The 24,170-nt window shown below is 35.1% G+C and overlaps 1 protein-coding gene across 8 annotated transcripts in view; it reads left to right on the forward strand.

Moving 5' to 3' along the window:
• Window positions 1–24,170, forward strand: part of LOC143249165 (CUGBP Elav-like family member 4) — a 489,962-nt gene that overhangs the window by 373,153 nt on the left and 92,639 nt on the right. Inside the window, exon 1 of one of the 8 annotated variants that reach the window (XM_076498614.1) lies at window positions 16,535–17,855. The exons of the other annotated variants lie outside the window; for them this stretch is intronic. Coding sequence (XP_076354729.1) covers window positions 17,795–17,855 — 61 coding nt within the window. The 5' untranslated portion in view covers window positions 16,535–17,794. Of the gene's footprint in view, window positions 1–16,534; window positions 17,856–24,170 lie in introns of those variants that run through there. 8 annotated transcript variants of the gene reach the window in all.

Raw genomic sequence — 24,170 nt, forward strand, 5'->3', positions numbered from 1 at the left:
ACATTTGAAGTTCACATCCAAAATCCGGAAGGATAAGCAATACGACAGTTAGTGATGCGTTTTATTACCTCTGCGCAACAAAAGTTAACGGAGGTTATATTTTCACTCTTTTGTGTGTGTGTGTTTGTTAGGAAGATTTCTTGAAAACGGATGAATGGATTTGGACGAAACTTATCATACATTTAGACTATGATCTAATTTAATAGATAATTCAAACGATACCTATCTGTTAACATGGGCCGAATTTTGATGAAATTTGATGGTCCGTGTACGTTGATAACTGCGAACACACGGACAAATATTTTTATATTTTTCAGAGCCTAATATGATCAAAATGCATGCTCCTCTCGATTTTGTTTTACATAGTGTTTTTTGTTAAGGCTTTTTAGATGTTATTAACTGTTGATTAATTGATTTATTGCTGGAATTAAGCACAAAGCCGTACAGTTGGCTATCTGGGCTCTGCCCATTACGGGTATCGAAACCCGGTTTTTAGCAGTGTGAGTCCATAGACATACCGCTGTGCCAGTAGAGGGCATTAACTGTTGGCTCACAATAAAAATGTGGTAAACGCTTTGAAGAAAACAGTGCGATATATAACATAATTTGTTTGTTTGTTTTAAAGTGTTTGAGATTACAAAGACGGCAAAGCTACACGAGGGCTATATGCGCTAGTCGTCCCTAATTTAGGAGATAGCCATCAACACCCGCAGCTAACTCTTAGATTATTCGTTACCAACGGATAGTGGAACTGAACTTCAGATTATAGTGGCTGAAAGGGCGAGAATGTTTGGTGTAAAGGAGATTCGAACTCGCGACCTACAGATTAGGAGGCAAGAGCCCTAATCACCTAGCTATGCCCGGGCCTCAGAGAGAGCTGTTGAATCGAACTTTAAATACTGATCTTTATGGGCTCGTTTCTCTTTCACTGTCTCCCGGTGGAACAAAGGTAAGTCTTTGAGTTTACAATGCTAAAAGAAGATGTTCGATTCCCCTCAGTAGGCAGAATAGATAGCCCAGTGTGGCTTTGCTATAAGAAAAACATCCACTCTTTTTTTTTTCTCAACTAGTTTTCAGCCAACCTTTTATTTGGCGAGCATCGAGAAAGGGAAATTGGTTACCACTTATCAAGTCAGTTGTGAACTTGATAAACGGATACTGGTTGTTCTTCAGTTGACCACAGGAAACTTTATTAGAATTATGTAAACATATCGCAACATTAAAGAAGGTTCCAGAACTCTTGCACTACCCTTCTCTGACCGAAAAGTGGGGCTTGACCGTCATTCTCACAGCGCAACTATGGCTACAAAATGATGATCGTGTGTTTGCGGCAATAGGCGCTGCTAATCATGCAACTTCTGATTTACAACACTGGTGACTTAGCCACTAAGCAACGCCATGTTCCTTCAGTTTTGTAGCATAGCAAGTGTATACAATACGAAATGGCTTTTTTTTAGACTGCACATAAGAAAGAAACTAATGTTGTGAGTAATAATAAACAAATCTATTGACCTTCATGATCATTTTAGGATTACTAAAGTTCTTCGTCAAAAGCTAAGATAAAATATGTCTTATTTAAAGACTGACGTTTAAAAAATCTGCATTGTTGTTTGATCTACAATGACAGTTCCAATGCGCGTGTTTATTTTGAACTACTGAATTATTACATGACTTTAAACAATATTTCTTAGCTTATAGTATCCATATCAATTAAATATTCAACAGAAGCTTTAAGTAGGACTAAACTGTTTGTCCTGTGTTAGAATATTTAATTGCATTAATCGAAACTTCTCGTCTGAAATATTTCATAACGACTAATTAAAACTCATAAATGAAGGTTACCAAGAAAACATTTTAGAACAATAATAGAACAAAATAACGTTAGCAACGAAAAACTTCAAAATACTGAGGGAAAGTAATTTCGAATTAAATTAGCATATAGATAAGTTTACAGAATGACAGCTTTGCCTCTTCTTAGCTGATTTCGTTTGTTCCCGGCCTTTTTTGGGGGCAACTCAGTTCGAACGTAATTTTATCAAATACATTTATACGTGCGTGAGCATATATTCTTCTTTGTAATGACTTTTAATTAAAACAGATTTTATGAAACGTGCTCGAAGTGTATGAGAATAACTGCATAAATTTGAACACAAATGCTCGTGTATTTGTTATTTAGTGTGTTTATACACATGTTCAGATTTTAACCGTGATTCATGTTTCGTGCAGGTAATTTTCTACTTATTCAAGTCCATCACTTATTCTGAGTTCACTTAGCACACTACTATATGTCTTTCTTCGCCTGCTGCTGGTTGACGTTTTTTATTAGAAATATTTAGCCGTCCTAATGTCTTTTACCTACATGTACAAATAGTATATCTCCCAATTTTTTGACAGTTTTAGGAAACTTGAAAATTTAAAAGATTTTATTAAATTGAAATAAGTACTCGATTTTTATTTACTACACAGGAAGAAAAAACTTTCATTTAGTGAACATATGTTATCTTTTTTTTAAGTTTAACACAAAAATTCATATTTATGTATTTTTGTTACAAAATTAGTATTTTGATGATACTTTTGCTTATGTATTTTTGTTACAAAATTAGTATTTTGATGATACTTGCGCTATGTATTTTTGAAATCACCATAAAGAATAGTTTTCATTTCACTTCAGATATCTACTATTTGTTCCATATGTAGCATTGGAAATAATTATGGAAACGCACTGGTGATAAACCCACAATAATCAGAAACAATGAGTAATTGCAACTACATTATCAATTTATCGTTGATCTTGTTTGTTCATTGGTAAGTGCAAAGCTATGATATGGGCTATTAGTGCTGAGCTCACCACGAATCTTCAGATTTGAATTTTAGTATTATAAGTTTTCATATTTACCGCTGGGCCACTGAAGGAGGAAGGAGGACAAGTAGAAAAGAAAACCCAATAAGGTGTACAAGTAATATTCTGTTTTTACTTCAAGCAGACCAGTATACATCTTGTTCCCAATGACCCATAATTCAACAAAGTTAACTGATTGCCATTTTACCATCTAAACCCATACAGCTTTAATCACTTATATTGAATCTTTATGTTAGAGTTTTAGATTCGTCTCTTCTTTCCAGGTCTCGGTTCACTACGTTTGCTGCCCCCTGCCCAACAGATCTTGTTCTTAAAGAAATGGCATGATGAATACTAATCTCTGTTCTGTACCTGTCAACAATCAGTGTAATATTAAATTCGTGTAAAACTGCAACACTATTGGCTGAGATGAACTCTACTACTGTATTACCTCTCACTGTGATTCTGTAGATGTTGTGCGTTGACTGTGATACCGTTCTCCTCTCTGGTATCGAACAAACTAACGCAAATTGTCACCAAAAATGCGTTTTGTATTACTCTATAATAAATACTTCTTATGTATCTCTGACCATCCCAATATTTCAGACCCGGCCTGGCCAGGTGGTTAAGGCACTTGACTCGTAATCTGAGGGTCGTGGGTTCGAATCACCGTCACACCAAACATGCTCGCTCTTTCAGTCGTGGGAGCGTTATAATGTGACGATCAATCAATGTGTGATGATGACTAGCTACCTTCCCTATAGTCTTACAATGCTAAATTAGGAGCGGCTAGTGCAGATAGCCCTAGTGTAGCTTTTCGCGAAATTCCAAATAAACTAAATCCAATGTTTTAACTCTGATGCCTGTTTTGCCTTCAGGTTTGGTTATCTCTTCTAATCAATGGTTTTGAACAGCAAAACATCCATGAGGCTGTTTCGTGATCATATGTGTCTTATTATTCTGGAGAATTTAAATCTGTATTATTGGTAAGATCTCAACTAAACTGTCGTGTTTTACGTAATAATGATTTACTTAACATCATTACCATTTCTATTACCAACAGAACTAGTTTTATGTTTCTTTACATTTCCTATTAAAACATGGAATAGGCTTAACCAGTCAAAACTTTGATTTCTGCACATTTGTCATGTGTCACTTCTGTCATTGTACCTGTAATATACTACTGTTTAGAATTATATGATTGCCCTATTTTAATAAACATTCTTTTAGTGTGATTGATTGGTTGCATAACAGCTAATCACAATGCAAGCTACCTTGGTGCAGTTCATTTACATATAATAAAAGGTAAGCAAGCCTATAATATTTGTAATTTATGTCAGTTTTATTCACCGTTTCCAAAATTACTTCCAGTACTTTATATAAAGGGTTTAGCTAGTGCGGTTACTCATTACGGATTACCACATAACTAACCACTAATATTTTCAACCTGTAAAGCATGCGCAGAATGAGCACATTAGAAACCCCAAGGCTCCAATTTAGAGATGTTGGTCAGTGGTTAGTAACCAACTAGCAGTACCCGCTGCCTACATGATAACTTTTAATCGAACAGTGAGACTGACTATTACTTCCATAACGCGCCTGCAGCTGAAAGTACGGAACGTATTAAGTAGAACATTACGATCTTAATAAAACCTTGGACCTTCTGAAACGCAGCCAACACTAACTGCTGCACCACGCTCGATCCTATCATCTCAAAAGAACATTTTTAGTAAAATAATATTGATTTAAGCACAAAATAGGACTAAATAAGTCGAGTTTACCAGTATTTCGAAATATATGAATAACGAATACTTATACTTAATAAATGTCAACACTGCTCCACTGACTAGAAGGAGCAGTTCGCATGTGAAGGAAGAATTCGTATTCTAACATATCAAACAATTGATAGGGCTTCGTAATATGCAGCATATTCTACAGAGGTAGCAACAGTTCAGAAGATAAATCGCTAATAGCTACATTTGATAGAAAGCGAACAATTTTTCGTATTTTATGTAATGATTGCAAGCTCAAAACAGTGTATTTCCGCATGTCTACTGGACTTCACATGAGCGTGTGTTTGTTTTTGGCTATCAAAGGGCTATCTGCTCAGCCCACCGAGGGGAATCGAACCCCTGATTTTAGCGTTGTAAAGCCGGAGACATACCGCTGTACAAGCGGGGAGCTCGCATGAGCGAAATAGTTCTTCGCTTTTAGCATTTCAAAGAAGATTGTAGCCACTCAGTAGCGATGCAATTACTTGTGAAATTATTACCCCTTTATTTACCTAATGATTTAACTCTCTTAAATCCCAAGAATCACTCCTAAAGTGCCGGTAATTCAAATTGAATCCTTAAAATTTCATTTTTCAAGCGTATGGGTTAAATATTTCATGGTGAGTGTTCTTGGTATGAATCATTATTACCGTCAACGATATTACTACATTCTTGTGGTCTAAATGCATGTTAATCCAAGTTTGTGCACGCCGATGACATTTGGATGTCGCAGCCTAATGGACCAGTAAAGGGGGGAAGTAGCTCCGACTAAACGCGTAGGTAGGATCTTGTAACTATGCAGGCTTTCGTCTCCATCGTTACGAGCCACACGAGAATCACAAGTCGAAGCGTGAAGAGTTTATGTAAATAGAAAACGCCTGAAACCTCTAACCGATGATTCAGAGCCTGTATAAGTTGGCCAGCTGCACATATTTATCTAATTATATATGCAATTGTCGAAACCATACAGCACTGTGTTTCTAGAATAACTAAAACACTTCTCCAAAACAAGAATAGAATCATTCTTGTTCACAAAATAATTGCAACTATGTTTGTGATATCGAGCGCGTAATTTTTCTTTCATTTTTGTTTATTAACTAATGTTAATTCGCCCTTGTTTTTCTCGTTCAATAAGTTCTTCCTTTTGTTTTTTTATATTTATCTTATTTTTACCTCTTCGAATTTTTTTTTCTCACAAGGCACGGCATAGCCAGGCGGTTAAGGCACTCAACTTAATTGACTGTGGGTCGCGGGTTCGAATCCCGTTCCACCGAACATGCTCGCCTTTTCAGCCGTGGGAGCGTTATAATATGACGGTCAATCCCAGTATTCGTTGGTAAAAGAGTAGTCCAGAAGTTGGCGGTGGGTGACAGCGACTAGCTGCCTTCCCTCTAATCTTACACTGCCAAATTAGGGACGGCTAGCACAGATAGCGCGAAATTCGAAACAAACTTTCTCACAATTTTATCTTCGTTTTGTGCAACTCAAGTTTCCAGTCTTATTTGGCACAATACTATTTTATCCAAATTATACTTTGTATTAATGGCTTTTTACCTTTCTTTTCGTATCTCAATAATACCACAGCTCACATTAATCGGTACTAAAATCATTCAAACTTTCACCTTTTCCTATTTATTTGTTCATGTTTTATTTTATTGCTTTACTCGCTTTCTTTTACTATTGGGTGTGAAAAACGTTTCTTGCTAAGTAGGAACATGAAATTTAAGCTATTGATTTTCCTGTCCTTTTCGAAAATAATACCATACGTCATATAAGTATAAAATTTATCTTCTACGATCATCCAAAAGTGTCTCAGCATGGAAAATAATTTGAACAAAAAACAACACAGGACTTCAAGCACCTTGCACGCCATTCGTTATTATAATTCTCTTATGTGGAGAAAATAAAAAATAAGCTTTATGTTTTGAATATAATATTCCAATAGTTTCTATGCTAATTCGTTCTTTTGAGAAGACATTCGCAATGTTTTATCCATTGTTATATTGGGCTGCATTTACACATCATTTCAATAATATATTGTTAATTTTTCACAAATTTCAACATTCTATTGAAACCCCCGTTACATCAAACATGACCACCCTCTCAACCGTGGGGGCGTCATAATGTGACAGTCAATCCCACTAGTCATTGGTAAAAGAGTAGTCCAAGAGTTGGCGGTGGTGGTGATGACTAGCTGCCTTCGCTCTCGTCTTACACTGCTAAATTATGGATGGCTAACGCAGATAGCCTTTGCGTAGCTCTGCGCTAAAATTTAAAACAAACAAACAAACAATCTATTGAGATTCATACTGTTTGCTATTCACACTATTTACATTTGTAGTTAATATTTATATTGTTCACACCTTTTATATGTTTTGAGTTTTCAAATTTAGTTCTAATGTAGTCTATATTAATCACAGTTTGTTTTTGTTTCTTTTTATTTTCCGTCGATTGTTCTTGTTCGTTTTCTCTGTTTTTCCGATTGATCAGTGTTTTCAAGTTGTTTTTTCAATGTCGATTTCATTACAGTTTGCGTCAGTTCTTGGCATTTCTTTCTTTACTGAATGATGAATATTTAATACATCTATTTTTAGTAGTACATATTTTTAATATTTGTTCTCTGAATTACAATGCTATAAGTTTGAGAATTTTGTACACTTTAATCATTCTTTATAATGCTAATTTATAATTATTTCCGCCTTCAAACTATAGCATTTTCTGAAGTATTAAAAGTTTAACTCAGTTTTCTTGAGTTGTTTGTTACACTTATTTACTTGATATTTAAATATTGTCTTTACTCAACAGGGTGCTACGTCATTACATAAGAGATTTATCAATTTGGTATCTGTCCTTTTATAGCTTAAGTGATGTTTATTGTTTGTTTGTTTAGAAAGTTCACTGGGACTACTTGCGCTAGCCATCCATTATTTTAAATTGTTAAACTAGGGGAAATACACCCATTGCCAACTGTTGGGCTATTCTAATCGAATAGTGGAATTTTACCGTTACTCTTATAACGTATTCATAGCTACAAATTGTGACAACGAGGCGCACGCTGTAGGTTCACAGTCATGTATGTTAACCTTAAGGCCACACTCGAACATTGTGTTTATTACATTGCTGTAACACATAAAGTTAACAAATAATTCCACGATATTCCACTAGAAGTAGGCCTTAGGAGAATTTATACTTGTGTTAATTTAAAGTTTTTCACAGTGTAAACATGTTTTATATTACATTATTCCTCAAGATATTTCTAGATCAGCTTATTTACATAAAGGGGAGTTAATATGTTACATAATGGTGCCGCCCATGTCACCTAATTTACCAAAACTCCATGTACTAATTACAATAATTATTTAGAATTGGCACAGTTAAGGTACTCGACTCACAACCTGCGAATCGCGGGATCGAATCTCGTTACTGAATATGCTCTCCTTTCAACAGTAGGTTGGTTTGTTTTCTTTGTTTTTCAATTTCGCACAAAGCTTCACGAGGGCTATCTGCGCTAGCCGTCCCTAATTTAGCAGTGTAAGACTAGATGGAAAGCAGTTAGTAATCGCCACCCAACGCCAACTCTTGGGCTTACTCTTTTACCAACGAATAGTGGGATTGACCGTCACAATATTCAGCCCCCACGGCTTACGAGTCCAGTGCCTTAACCACCTGGCCGTGCCGGGTCCTGTTCGTAGGTAAAGAGTATCCTTAGAGTCGACAGTCGGTGATATTAACTAGCCACCCTCCTTTGATCTATCACTGCAAAATTATGGACGGCTAGCAAAGATAACGCTTAAGTAGAAAGTCAACAAATAAATAATAATTTAAAATCAGGAGTTGATAACAAAGTTACGATACAACCTCGACAAAAAAAAACTGAAAATATTTCGAGTTTTGATGTTATAAACGTTATTTTGACTTGTATCCTTGATAATAAAGGACGTTACACACAACGCAAAACTTAATGGAAATTAATGAGCTTTCCCTTACAAAATTTGTTTAACAGGACGAACAAACACTACACACAACATTTTGATATCTCACGAAATAATATGTCTCCAGAGGTTTTTATAAAAGAGGCCCTTTTCACTTTGTCACTTTCATTTAAATTACATTTCTGTTAAAATGTCTCTGGGATGTGGAATTGCGAGACTGATTTTTCTCCATGCTTAAGATCTATATGAAGGGTAAATGTATATCGCAAGTTCATCGTTGGTTACCGTGTATTGTCTTTTTGTTAGAGACTTCTCTAAGTGTTAGCCCAACCCAGTGATGTTTTTATACAGATAAATGCCAAAAATGAAATATAAAACAAAGTGGCACAACACACATTTTACTAAATGAAATTTGATTCGCTTTGTTTTAAATGACTGAAAACAGAAAACATCTCAAACCATGGACCTTACGTAGTAATTATTTTTAGAAATGTCATAGAAATTTACAGTTCATTGAGTGCGGTGGCAAAGCTAACACAGTTGGTGAAAAATATCAACAATGATAGTTGATTACAGAATAGTGAGTGGATTGATATAAATAAATGCTTAACTTATAATATGTTGTACTTATGACCTGTGGCCTTGATCTCCTACCATGAATATCATATATTTTATTAAATATTATGTAAATTATGTTTTTTTATACGAGCCAGTGAGTAAATATGCAACTAAAAGTATCTAAAAAATATTTATTAGTACGTCAGAAGTACTAGTGCCAAGAAGTGGAGCACTAATAAATATTTTATAGACAACTTAAGTTGTACATTTACTCAATGGCTCATCTCATAAAACATAAGTGCACAATGTCCTATATCGCCGACTAGAGAATATTGAGCGACAGGTCAAATATGCTCAGAAATGTGCTAGCCCCAGAGTTCTAGACTCACCTTAAAAACAAACAAATAAACTTAAAGGTGCAGACTACATTATAACGTTCTTAGTGATATAGTATTCTAAAGAAATGGGACCTAGACAGTGATAAGGACATCCAGTCTATCGTATTTAATCGCTGTTCATGTGTGGAGCAAAAATAACAGAGATCGTTAAACAAAGCACACAATGTCCCAGATCTAGAACTACCATACACTACATGCAGCAAATTATAGGATAGTGATTACGTCTGAGGGAACAGACTTGTAAAGATAAAAAACACACACTGGAACACTGGGATGAAAAGTGAAATGCATCTGCGGATGTTGACATTCTAGTACTCATAATGATCATACACGTATATGAAAATTATAATCAAGCATAAAATGTCTAATTTAACTGATTAAAAACTTTAAAATATACATTTAAGTTTATTCTAAGTAGTACAAATCACGAAATACGTACATTTACAGAAATGATTTAAAACATTCTCTGGATGCTAATGAATAAAGCAGTGAAAACTAGATATCCAATACGGAGCAAATTGTTCTAAGACAACAATATATTATCATAAAAAAAAGGTTGTTTCGTTAAGTCACAGCTTTAAATAAATATATATGTTTATTTATATACTAATAGTCTAGAAATTTCTAGTTGTTTACCTTTCTAAAATTATCATATTGCCACAGAAAGCCATTTCGCCAGAGGTCCTATGATTTGCGTTCAAACGTATGTAAAGAATTTGGTAAAACATGACATTCTAATTTTTCTTCATCAAATCCTCCTTTTGTCGGTCGTGTTAAACGTTGTTGTTATGTGCTCAGGCGACCCCTGTCGTTGAGTGTCTCTTGCTCGCATGTTTTGCCATCCAAGTATGACACAGCTTGGAGAGATAACGTGTTCCCTGCATTAATTACTTACGACTTTAGAATATCTGGCCACAGCATTACGAACGTGGAAGATAGTACATTTCTGACATTTAAGCAGTCAAGTAGTCAAAACAAGCTGCTTCAATAATCATAACTATAGTGATACGTATGTTTAAATATATAAATATTATATACCTTTAAAAGGAACTTTGTCATTTATATATATGCATTTTAGATAAACTAGTATGCGTTTGTGTATATTGTAAAATTATTGTGCTTGGAAGGCGTGTTTAATATCTATGAATGTGCAACTAAGTGACCATTGATTGCAGTAACCATCTAATATTACTGAAGCTGTGTTGGAGAAAGGTGTCTGTTTACAAGTGTTGGTGTTTAGGAGGTAGAGGTGAATAAATGCATACCCTATGCACGAGACCGTGTGAACCTTAATGTTATATTTACATGAATTATTGTTGTTGTCTACAATGTATTGCTGTATTCATTTCTGATTCAATACTTTGTATTTTTGTTATGTTAAATTACTCAGATAGAGAAAGATGAAGAAATATACGGCAGGTAAATGTTGTACCCGCTGGAAACAGTTTATTTATGATTCACGAAGGTAGTAACTAGTACAGTTATACAAACACTCAGATACTTACACGCCTTGATAAAAGTTTAAAGTGAAATTATTGTAGCATAAAATATTTTTTGAGTTTATAATTATTGTACGATAAAACAACAACCAGCACTCGTCATAAATATAATTTATTCCATCTCATAAAGGGATTTTATTGCTTGTGTGTTTGTTTTGAATTTCGCGAAAAGCTACTCGAGGGCTATCTGTGCTAACCGTCCCTAATTTAGCAGTGTAAGACTAGAGGGAAGGCAGCTAGTCATCACCACCCACCGCCAACTCTTGGGCTACACTTTTATCAAGGAATAATGGGATTGACCGTCACATTATAACGCCCCCACGGCTGAAAGGGCGAGCATGTTTGGTGTGACGGGAATTCGAACCCGCGACGCTCGGATTACGAGTCGAACGCCTTAACACACTTGGCCATGCCGGGTCGATTTGATTTCATCTGTATCTTAAAACACGGTTTCCTTTACACTCATCTCTTAAAGAAAACCAGTGTTTGAACGAGATGGGTCGTTTATAATCGTTTAAAACAAACGATAGCCAGTATTCAAATGGGGAAACATATCGTAAACTACATGTTCTACTACACGTGTGAAATTATTGAGGAAAGCATACTCAAATAAACTAAATTTCTCGTAGCATATCCGTTCGAAAATTCATATGGAAAATAAGTTGCAATTCGTAAACATAAGTCAATTTGTATAAAAGACTTGAATTTTCTAAATACTTGTTGGTTATTGAATTTCGCGCATGGCTAAACGAGGGCTATCTGAGCTAGCTGTCCCTAATGTAGCAGTGTAAAAATAAAGGGAAGGCAGCTAGTCATCACCACCCACTGCCAACTCTTGGTCTACTCTTTTACCAACGAATAGTGAGATTGACTGTCACATTATAACGCCACCACGGCTGAAAGGGCGAGCATGTTTGGTGTGACGAAAATTCGAACCCGCGACCCTCGGATTATGAGTTGAGTGTCTTAACCAGCTGGCCATGCCAGGCTCTCTTGATGCTTACAAGAAAACCAAGTACTGCTGTAATTATTTTATTAGCGAGTTGTAGTCCAGCAAACAAAGAACTCAAATTCTCCAAATTGTATGGAAATTCAAAAAGATTTTTGTATCAGAATTCCTCACAACCAGTCATCGTCTTAAATTTCAACATGGCCATCATCGCAAACCAGCATTACTCAAATTACATGATTGAAATAAATATATAAATGCCACCTAAATGTTTAAATTTTGAGATATACATGTATATATATATTTTCACATGTAAATTAATGTAAAACCAAGAACTATCGTAAATTTTATCCCTAACGGACACCAAATTGAATTTCATCATGCCCACTATTGAATACTATCATAACTATATGCTTTTAATCTTCACAAAAGTGTAATCTGAACGTTCAAACGCATCGCATGTTGTCTTAGCCAGTGAGTTTGTTTTCAACATTTAAATAGATATATAAGTCATTCTAAATTTCAAACACGCTGCCAACCATTACTGTTTTGCTACTGCCTTTGAAAATCAAAAGGATTACTGTAAACAGAAAGTAAAACTATTATTATTTATTCTTATATTTATAAGTTTGTGATTACTTCAGCATTTAAAAAATAAAACTACTTTGAATACTTTGCATGAAATCTTGAAAACATTTGGAAGGATGCTAAGTGACACCAATACACCAGCAAATGGTTTTAATATATTTTCCTCCTCGTGTGTTACTTATGGTGAGCACTGATACTTTAGTTTTTTACATTGCCCATGCCCACATGTTACACATCCAGAAGTTATGGATTGCCTTTGGATATCATGTACATCCCTGCACAGCATTACCAATTATCGTTCACGCATCCATAAGCTGTAATGCTATGTCAGCCTTCTCTGGATGAGGAAAGAAAAGTATATTTTAGACATGGAAGGTATTCCCTGATGTGACCACAACACTTACAAACCTTTCACAAACATCATAAGAAATCATGAAGGAGGACCTTTCACTTACATAACGGTTTATTGTGCTCATATACCATAGCACTTGCCCAGTTAGTAATATGAAACAGGCCCACAAAGTATTCTTTGCCCAAAGAACTGGAGAAAGAGAAAACCTCTCTAATGAAGGCTGTTCTTGAGAAGCATTTTAACAATTTGCTTACCAGGAAGGTCATATATGGAAACACTCACCAATGTTTGAACAAAATTTAGTTATTGCAAACTAATGTGGTTCAAAGCTAGCAGGCCAAGGTTAGACACCTTTCTGGACAGCTCTATAAGTTGCTGTTACTTCTTGTAATGAAATTATTCGTGCTTACGAAAGAAAGCATGCAGAAGTTTCGAGAGATTCTGCATGGTTAACTTAGCCTGTAATTCATTTAAGTACTGGAAAGTACACCGAGATTGATACTGTGATAACTCTTACATCGTCTTTTTCTACATTGGTGCAAACTGTACATGCGTTCAGATAAATCACGTGGTTCCTATAGCATAAGTTACAATAATGTCTGGAGACTTTTTAGTGCCTTAAGTTTTGTTGTTGTTGCTGCTGCTGCTATTGTTTTCTCTTTGCGTTCGAGTAAACTTTACAGTGATGATGGATGATGTCTCACATTTTGATATACATTTGACCAGAGCGCATCTTATGGATACGCTATATAACTGATATGAGTTTTTGTTTCAATACTTTTATATGTGGCCGCTTAAACATACTTCAATAGTTTATTGGATTTTCTTTGCGGTTTTTTTTAAATACAGGACGTCTCCTAAAATTTCATTGCCATATGAAATTTATCAACTGGACTTACAATACTATTTCTACTACAAAGTATTTTTATACATTAACTAAACGCTATATTGAATCTAGCGAGGTTCATGCATGAAATTAAATCGTATAATTAAACTCTCTGGTCCGGAAAGTATGGTTTTAGTTTTAAAATGACATGTTTATGTAGATTAAAAGCGCTAATTGCAAAAAAACTGATTTTCGATGGAGTCAATGTGGCAGCTATTTGGAAAAAAAAAAAAATCGCAATAAGTCTTGGTTTTTACAGAACTACTTATATGAAAATTTATATATTTGCTAATGGTTAGATATTTAGACAGCATTTCTGTATGAATTTGTAACATATAGTTGAATAATTCTATCTTCATATGACTGTCAATGTGGGATAAGTGATTGGTGTTTTGGGTAATGGTTTTTACTTTTTATTAAGCTTCATGTGAATATCTTTTGTATGCCAATTTTAATACTTTCTTTAGAATTTGAACACTTTTAAGTCTGTCCGCTGAACTATTAATTAAGCAATAAATTGATTGGTTAGTTAGTGAATCTGTTACAATTTTGAGTTGTCAATAAATTACTGAGTCGCCCAGTTTTGAGGTTGAGCTATTGATACGAGAGGTGGTTTAACAAGTGATGTTAAGCGTGACTTTTCAGTTAGACCTGACAACGAACATACGTTGAATAATTTATACTTTACAGTCCAAAAAATAATTCGTTATCATTAAGCGTACTAGACTTTTCTCTGTTTTTACTGAATAAATAAAAAGAATGTGCCTCACGATAGAAACTGGTACAACAATAGAATCGAAAGTAACAATGAAAATATAACATATAATATTCTACTGTAAGCAGTAGTGGTCTGTATACAGGATAGAAAATAACAATCATAATAAAACATAATATATACGTAAGAATGTATTGGCGTAACCGGGTTATAGCCTTACTAAAATGTGAACTATGTAAGGATAAGTTAATTATAATACTTAGCAAAATATCTTAATTTAACTTACAGTGATTTAATATAAAATAAAGTACAAACCAACGTGACTAAATGTGCGATTTTATTTAACTTATAAGCACATTTTCCAAACAATATTCGGTATCATCTCCGAATAAACCTGCGCTCCATCACACACACATATACTTGTGATTGTAGCTCTAGTAATATTTTATTGCTTCATTAGCCTATTTAATGTACAATATTTAGTAAAATATAGAACCCAAACACCAAAATGACTCTGTATACTAGGCATTATCGGTTATATGATCGTAAATAACTGTAACATTAGAAAAGATGTTCAGCAAAATACAGCTGTAAAAATCAACCTTGATCATCATACCAGTCACTAGTGCTTCCAACTATTCAAAATTGACATTTGACCAGGAATTGTTTAAGATATTTAAATATCCTCAGGAAACTGACCATTGCAGATGCAAAGTGTTTATATTTTATAGAGACAAGTTCAACATCAAACCAGTGTATAATAATGATAATTACGAACTGTCATATTCTACTAGAAACATTCTAATTTTTAACCATATTACACTTCAGACGTACATCGTTTTAGCCCTTTTTTCTACTAACATTTTACCTTCTGCGAGTAAAACCAAAAGATGATTGGTAAATAAATTCATTTTACACTATAGATGATGTTAAACACATTTGTACGTTTTATAATTATCGCTCACTGTAATTTCAGAAAGAAATCTCGACTCGCAGAATTTAAACCATCTCCATCATGTTTACGATGATGGAATTAAAAATAACTTGTGTTGCAGTTAGATCTTACGTTGTGTAAAATATGCTTTAGGTATTTAACTTATAATTTCGAATGACTTTACATCTCATAAAAACCCTTTTTTATTACCACTTTACAACAGAGAAAATTAACAATTGTTCAGGAGGAACGAAACTCCTTACACACTTTGTAAACATTCATAAAAGAATATTACCCACTTCACTCAAGCTACTTGTTGATAATTTCATTTTAATTATTTTGCAATAAGTGTACGCACGAATATTAGTTTTAAAATTTTGAAAATACAAAGCATGCTGCATTAAAATCGCCCCTCGTGAGTGCTTGACTCCCCAGTAAAAAGAAATATATTTCTTGTGAAGCAAAGACTTACCGAAATAAAACACGAGAAACCACGTTTTTTCTTGATCCCTAATCATTGCTATATAGCTTCTTTTATAAAACCCATTTGTCTTTGTTGTCTCAAATCTCATAGATTCCTTCTTATAAAGCATTTTTCTTTTCTTTCTTTTTTTTTTACGTCATATCTCTGACTTGTTTTTTAAGCAACATTTTCTTTATCATGAACCATTTTTCATCTTTGTGAAGAAACCTTTTCATTTAGCAAATTTGTCCTAGTTTTAAATATCCGATACCTATAAATATATTTATATAAATATTATGACGTTTTTTTCGTTTTTTTAATTTCTAAATTTTTACATGATCTTTTTATTTTGGGTTTAACTGAAAAGGTTTTTATCCTATTCAGAGAGAAATATAGAAATGTAAAGTTATATCAGAAACGAGAGCGCGGAATTTCTAAATACGTACAAAATTTATATATATATATTTGTTGTTGATTTTATGTGTCGCTATCATCTTGCACGTACACTTCGTATGTCAAAAAATTCTCCAGCCGGTAAAATTCTTCGCATGTTTAGACGAGCTATTTTGGGTGAGTGCTCTTCCTGTCATTTGAGCAGTCAAGGAAGAAGGATTCGCCCACAAAACGGGGGTGAAGTGAAGACAGCAGGACCAGCTGAGAGAAAATCTGCTACGATTGGCCTGTAGCGAGGTGTTTAGACGAGAGGACGTGGTGCAGCGAAAAGCTTTACAGCCGTGTCAATAAACATCAAGCAATGAGACGCAAACTCCCCTACGGTAGTTATCGACAGTCAGTTCCGGCTGAGAGTTCATGTTGCTAAACACATATTATAATAACCAAGTTTTAGACTTTAGTCGTAAAACCCTTTTCGTATTTTTTTTCCAAGGAAAAATGTGAGTGATTTTATCTTCAAAGAGTTACCGTGACCGTTTCTTTCGCAATCGTTTTACATCAATTGTTCTTCATTTTAAATTAATATTTCAAAGACACCGGTGTTTTAATTGCAAGTAAAAATATCCCTTTACTGTACTGTCAGTGTTCTAGGCTCTAACAAAGGTTTCCAGCACTTTGTAAACATCTAAAGTATTTCGATTTACATTCAACTGAGGATTTCTGCTTTTGTGCAGAAGACTAAAATCTCAATGGGAGTCAGCTACGATATTCTAGACTCACCTCGGTAGTAAACAGTCAAATTCTAGTACTGAAGAGTCAGCTAAGAGATTGTAGGCTCACCCCTGTAGTAAACAGTCACATAAGAAATTCTAGTATTGAAGAGTCAGCTAAGAGATTCTAGATTCATCCCCGTAGTAAACAGTCACTTGAAATATTCTAATATTGAAGAGTCAGCTAAGACATTCCAGTTTTAAGAATTTGCAAGTGGGCTGTAGTGTTGTGCAGTCGACTAGACGATTTTAGTGTTGCTTTCTCAACAAAAGGATACTACTCTTATACAGTCAACTAGACGATTCCAGTGTTGCTTACTTAACAAAGGGATCCTACTCTTATACAGTCAACTAGACGATTCCAGTGTTGCTTACTTAACAAAGGGATCCTACTCTTATACAGTCAACTAGACGATTCCAGTGTTGCTTGCTTAACAAAGGGATCCTACTCTTACACAGTCAACTAGACAATTCCAGTGTTGCTTACTCAACAAAGGGATACAACTCTTTTACAGTCAACTAGATGATTATGATGTTTCTAGTGTTGCACAGTTAATTATAAGATTCTAGTTTCGAACAATCGGCCAAAAACCCAGCGTTATAAATATTACCAAAATACACAGTATACACAGTTAAAAATACTTACTGTTCACCACTATCTTGGAATAATCCATATAAATAATTAGGTTATAGGTGTTCAAAAGTGGTTTCAGAAACGTGTGTTTTTGATTGGCATTTAATCTTCAATGATGTTTGCAGATCCTATTCTGTTCGATCCTTATTATTATTATCCACTGCCAAATGGAGGTAAGTAGAGAACTTTGATATTCAAAGTCTAATACGCTTCATTATTGTAGTAATTTACTGTTAGGTCCTTTTGGAGTGTTTGTGAGCATATTAATTGCGCTGAAAAGAGAGTGATAGTGCTATAAGAAAACACACCAACACACACCGGGCTTCCTGCTGAGTCTCCACCGAAGCGATACGAACCCCTGATTGTAACGCTATAAATCCGTAGACTTACCGCTGTACCAACGAGGGACAAATAATGAGGTTTCCCTTTTGTTTTTGTGTATTGAATGCAAATTTTTAAGGGTAAAATCCCTGATATTATATTTTGTTTTTGTTTTTTTGGTTTTTTTTGGGAATTTCGCACAAAGCTACTCGAGGGCTATCTGTGCTAGCCGTCCCTAATTTAGCAGTGTAAGACTAGAGGGAAGGCAGCTAGTCATCACCACCCACCGCCAACTCTTGGGCTACTCTTTTACCAACGAAAAGTGGGATTGACCGTCACATTATACACCCCCACGGCTGGGAGGGCGAGCATGTTTAGCGCGACGCGGGCGCGAACCCGCGACCCTCGGATTACGAGTCGCACGCCTTACGCGCTAGGCCATGCCGGGCCCTCTGATATTATATAATGTTTGTTTTTTGAATTTTGCACAAAGCTACACGACCCTAATTTAGTAGTTTAAGACTAGAGGGAATGATGCTTGTCGCCACCACCCACCGCCAATTCATGGGCTACTCTTTTACCAACGAGTAATTGGATTGACCGTCACATTATAACGCCCCTACGGCTGAAAGGGCGAGCACGTTTGGTGCGATGTGGATTCTAACCCTGACATTATAGAATCAAAAGTTATCTCACTTATGAAATTTCAATTTTCTGTTTGATTCATATGTTTGTTGTTTTGTTTTGAGAGCAAAGCCACATTGGGCTATCTGCTGTGCCCATCTGTGATGAACGAACCTCGGGTTTTAGAGTTATAAGTTCACAGACTTACCACTGTCCTACTGGAGGGCAGGAGACAGTTCAACTGTTTATGTGTGTTTATTTTTGATTCGGGGAAAAATCTATAAAGCTTCATAAATGAAAATCAACAGATCGTAAGATAGATACTAAGAACATTGCTATCTGCGTAAATAGACATTATTTTACATATTTACAGAAAGTAAATTTTAAATATAGTCAGTTATCCAGAGTTAGAATGTGAGATTATTTAATGAACTCAAATTTCCAAATGGGTAAAAACTCGATCAGAAATTAATTCCAATAGTTCATAATGTTTACTTTAATTTCGGTGTTTTCCACATACATAATAGATAATGCATATGGGAAGTTCTCTTATAGATCCATAAATTACAAAAAGAAACTACGCCATCTGCATGAAAATATTTGCATAAAATTAAAAAAATATAAATTGAGATGAGTCTGCTGAGAAGCACTGTTTCCTGTGGCTTTAGGACGAAGATTTCTCATAATTCAAACTTTTTTGTTGGACCTTTCTTCTTAATATAAATCAAACAGAGATGGCTATGAAGGTAACAATTTAAAAATCGAAAGGCATTTATTTATATGCTTATGACAATAATCATCAATATTGGGCAAAATGGTTACGCTGTTAGGCCATTTTACCTATCCTCATAACTAACAGACAAGTGTTACTGTAACACTATTAAATACATAGAAGTGCTGTATAGCATCTGATTGGTTGATAAAATTTAAAGCCATATACCATTATGCACTTAACAGTAACTCTTCATTGTAAATAACGAACAGCCTGACCTTTATGTAAACATTATCAATCACATTAATCAGAGCTTAGCGATAATTCAGTGATCAAAACGGTTATCTTCTTAATATCACTCACTAAAATACGATTTTATAGATCGTTTCTTTGTTTGTTTGTTGTTAAGCAGAAAGCTACACAAAGGACTATCTGTGCTCTGACCACCATGGGTATCGAAACTCAGTTTCTAATGTTGTAAGTCCGCAGACATACCGTTGTGCCTCTGGGGAGGAGGATATTCGTAGTTCATCCAACTTTCTTACGATGGCCTTATTATGTTAAAACCATCGTAATTTATATGCAACACAAACATCGCAAACATTTACGGTTGCATGTTTATAGATGTAAAACAAACAGTGATTAAGAAGATATTACGACGCAGTTGGACCGGATACTGGTTACTAGACTTTCCTTTATGAGTTTATAATACAAATGTTACACAGTTTTTTTCGACTTTACGTGTTTTCAATGCAAATATTTTGCAGGATGTCTGCTGCCAAACCATCTTCGATGGCTTCACAACTTCATCATGCAAGTGTTGTTTACAATATGTCGCTGAACAGGAATTCTGCGATTTAATAACAATATGAAATTCGTGTTCTGTAAATGGTATGTCCTCCGCGGACTTCCACCTGTGGTTTTGTAATTATAACCTAATTCTGCAGTTTTGTTGTTGTTGTTGTTGTTGTTGTTTTTGCTGCCATCCATTCTTTTGCGTACTTACTGGGAATTATTTCCGATTCATAAGAATGACAATTCAGGTTTCCGCGCTACTTTTGGAACTATTTCCTCCTTCATTGCCCCCTGTAGCACAGCGTCATGTCTGCGGTCTTGTACCGCTAGAACCCGGGTTTCGATAACTGTGGTGGGCAGAGCATAGACAGCCCTTTGTGTAACTTTGTGTTTAAGTACAAAACAAGCCTTCCATCACCAGCTGTGCTCATTTTCATCACTATAATGAATTACTATTGCCTGACGTCGACTTTAAAATACATTTCTGCAAAAGGCTGCTAAGCAAATCAAACTCCCCACATACCCTGCACGCTGGCTTTTAAGACCACCTTTACCCACACCAAAAGAACAGTAGTCCAATGAAGATATATAAAGTGACTAGGTAAGTATGTGGTTAAATGGGAATGCTTGATTTCAGTTTAGTCGGTTACCTTTCTTGTGAAAACAGACTCTAATTAGAAGTATGTCTGAAAGTTTGTCAGCTTAGCTAGTGAGTCATCTTCAGCTTTAAATCCTGGTTTATAATCTTGTTAACTGAAGTCTCTTTGCCAGCTATAACTTTCACTTTCCAGATGAGAAGCATTGTTCGGATTGACTTTAGATGTGGCTTAGCATTCCGTTGCTGTTACAAACGCTCTACCGTACGAGTTTTTTCACATACATAAAGAATACTAAAAAATAGCTTTTTAACAGTGCTGTATCAATACACCGTTTTACCAATTTCCCCGTAGAAGTACCCTTCCTCTAAAGTGGTCGTGTTATTTTTAACCAGCTGAAACTATACATAGTAACGTCACATTGTCGAGTGGTCGACAACTCACCAGGAACCAAATGTACGGATACTAAAAACTTTGCTTGTAGCACCATAGCTGTACCTGAGGTAATGTGTACGCCACTGTGTCAGCATATGCAAATCGACTTTATAAAGTTTGATTAATTCTGTATATAACATTATACACTTCATAGTGTGTGTGTTCATTGCAAACTGTTGGCCGTTGGACCTTTTCTACGGCCCTACACCCTACAGTTATAACACATTCTGTAAATTTTCTGCTTTTAGTCTTATAACATTATGATACAAATGATCTGCAAGTTAACTACTGCCAGGCTTTCTTTTGTGACAGTTAACATTATGATACAAATGTTCTATAACTTCTGTACTGTTATTCCTTCGTCTCTAAATTTGTGCCAAAAAAGAAATACCATAAAATTAAAAACCGGAAAAAAGTTATTATGGCTACCAAAATGACATAACTCTGACTATTAAAGTGTACTCTGGATATGAGAAATTTTTGATTCATAAATCGTTCATTCTTGGTAAAGTTCACTCAGAGATAAGACTTGATTACTGTATAAAAACTGTTAGAGCTATCTAACTTATTATCTAAATATTATGACTTTTGAAGTGCATTTTAGCAACTCCGGAGTTAAAAACTCTCGCTATTTGGTAAAGTTGGCAGAAAGATTGAATCTCGTTGTTGTGCTTTGAGAAAAAAAATTATATGGTGCTCATAAAGAAAAGAAGAAAGTATACAGTGTAACATATTCTGTGTATCAAAAAACAGGAACGTTTACGATCAATACAATATTTCATTACCTACGAAATGCAATTGATACTTTTTTTATATCAACACTAGAAAACAAAATAAAGAAAAGCCATGACAGTTGTTTACCGAAAGATATTATACAAGTTTGGATCTAATAAATCTGTAGTGCGCATTAAATGTTAATGTATCGTACGAAATTGTAAAATATGAACATAAATAAATTATATATGTTACACCATCAAAACCTACCCCTCAAATTTATTGCACAAAATGAGAGTGATTTCGGGTATCACACGAACTCCAAACGTGAGATATGTTTTTGAAATTTCTGTTAAATTAAAAGCAACCTGTCAGTTCTTGATTTTTTTTTATTCCACTAATCAAAACTTTATAGATATATATATACATTAAAATTAATTACATAAAAAATTCTTAATAACAAACAAAACCTTTAAATTAGCTTGTAACAGTTAATATTTGACATGATATGTTACATTTGGTATTATAATGTTCATTAGATCCCATTTGCACGTTCGTGCAAGTATGATTTGGCCAAGCGCGTAAGACGTGCGACTCGTAATCCGAGGGTCGCGGGTTCGCGCCCGCGTCGCGCTAAACATGCTCGCCCTCCCAGCCGTGGGGGCGTATAAAGTGACGGTCAATCCCACTATTCGTTGATAAAAGAGTAGCCCAAGAGTTGGCGGTGAGTGGTGATGACTAGCTGCTTTCCCTCTAGTCTTACACTGCTAAATTAGGGACGGCTAGCACAGATAACCCTCGAGTAGCTTTGTGCGAAATTCCAAAATACAAAACAAACAAACAAAACAATCGTCCTGAAAGAAAATTATATATTTTGTAATTCTAACTGAATATAACAATTAGAATTTTAATTTCATAATCAATACATTTTTTTAAATTTGAAACTATTTATATAAATACAAACATTGCAGAGTATTTAGACTGGTTCTGATGGAGGCATGCCAACTAAAGCATCTTATCTTTTCACACTGCGTTACACAGCTTGTGATTCCACCCCCATCTCTTGTTAGACATGTGAAGCTCTTTTCCTCAGAAATACTGAAGATTATTTATAGAATTTCCCTCATACCCCCTCTTAAAATACCATCGTACTTTCTTTCCGTGCCATCTTCTGTCCTTCCTCGTGTTTGGTAGCCCTCGTCAGACCGCCACATCGGCTGCTTCTGTTTCAATAGTTGTTTTGAGTAATCATTCGTCAAGTTATTTGGTTATTTGCCAAATATTCTAAGTTTAGAATCAAGACGTCAGACTTACTGGCCATCCAACGATAAACCTACCGTAATCGAATTTTAATGGATTGAGCAAAAATAAAATGAAACAAAATTACAAATGACTCACGCCGATGTATTATGTAAAACGTTTGTAAATCTGTCTTTGTAGGTGCTTGTGGATCATGTGATAGGTACTCAGTCCTCTACCGGTGTAAATCTTCGGCAAAAGTACACTGCTTGCTATTTACACTAAGAACTGAAACTTAGTGAAATACTTTCAGTATAGAAATACGAAGTACGTTACTTATGTTGAAAGATTCTGTTAACATTTAATATTTTCTACCTCAATTCCTTAGTTAAGACATGTATCAAACTAGTTCCAATACCGTGTCTTAGCTTCTTTCATTTTTGTTTGTTTGTTTTTTTCTCTTAATTTGTTATAAAGATTGAATACAATTTTAGTTTTATTTCAAATTGATTATAACAAAAGCGGGGAAGATTAAATACGCTGTTTTGTATTCTCCAATATCCAACTCTTTACCAAACCAGTGGGCCCGGCATGGCCAGGTGGTTAAGGCACTCGACTCGTAATCCGAGGGTCACGGTTTCGAATCCCTGTCACACCAAACATGCTTGCTCTTTCAACTGTGGGGGCGTTATAATGTGACGGTCAGTCCCACTATTCATTGGTAAAAGAGTAGCCCAACAGGTAGCAGTGGATGGTGATGACTAGCTGCCTTCCCTCTAGTCTTACACTGCTAAATTAGGGACGGCTAGCGCAGATAGCCCTTGTGTAGCTGTGCGCGAAATTCAAAACCAACCAAACCAAACTTTCATAAACGCCTAAATCTATTTACGTGAGCATTTATTCACAGCTCTAGAGTCACACGTATCGATTATAAAGCAATTATTCATGAAATTCATGATAACTCTTACTAAAATGAAATTATTAGTACAGATAGGAAATTTACTGCTTACAAGTCTCAACTTTTTTGTTTGTTTGTTGTCGTTTTTCAGCTA

This window comes from Tachypleus tridentatus, chromosome 4, assembly GCF_004210375.1.
Source record: "Tachypleus tridentatus isolate NWPU-2018 chromosome 4, ASM421037v1, whole genome shotgun sequence".
NCBI lineage: Eukaryota > Metazoa > Arthropoda > Merostomata > Xiphosura > Limulidae > Tachypleus > Tachypleus tridentatus.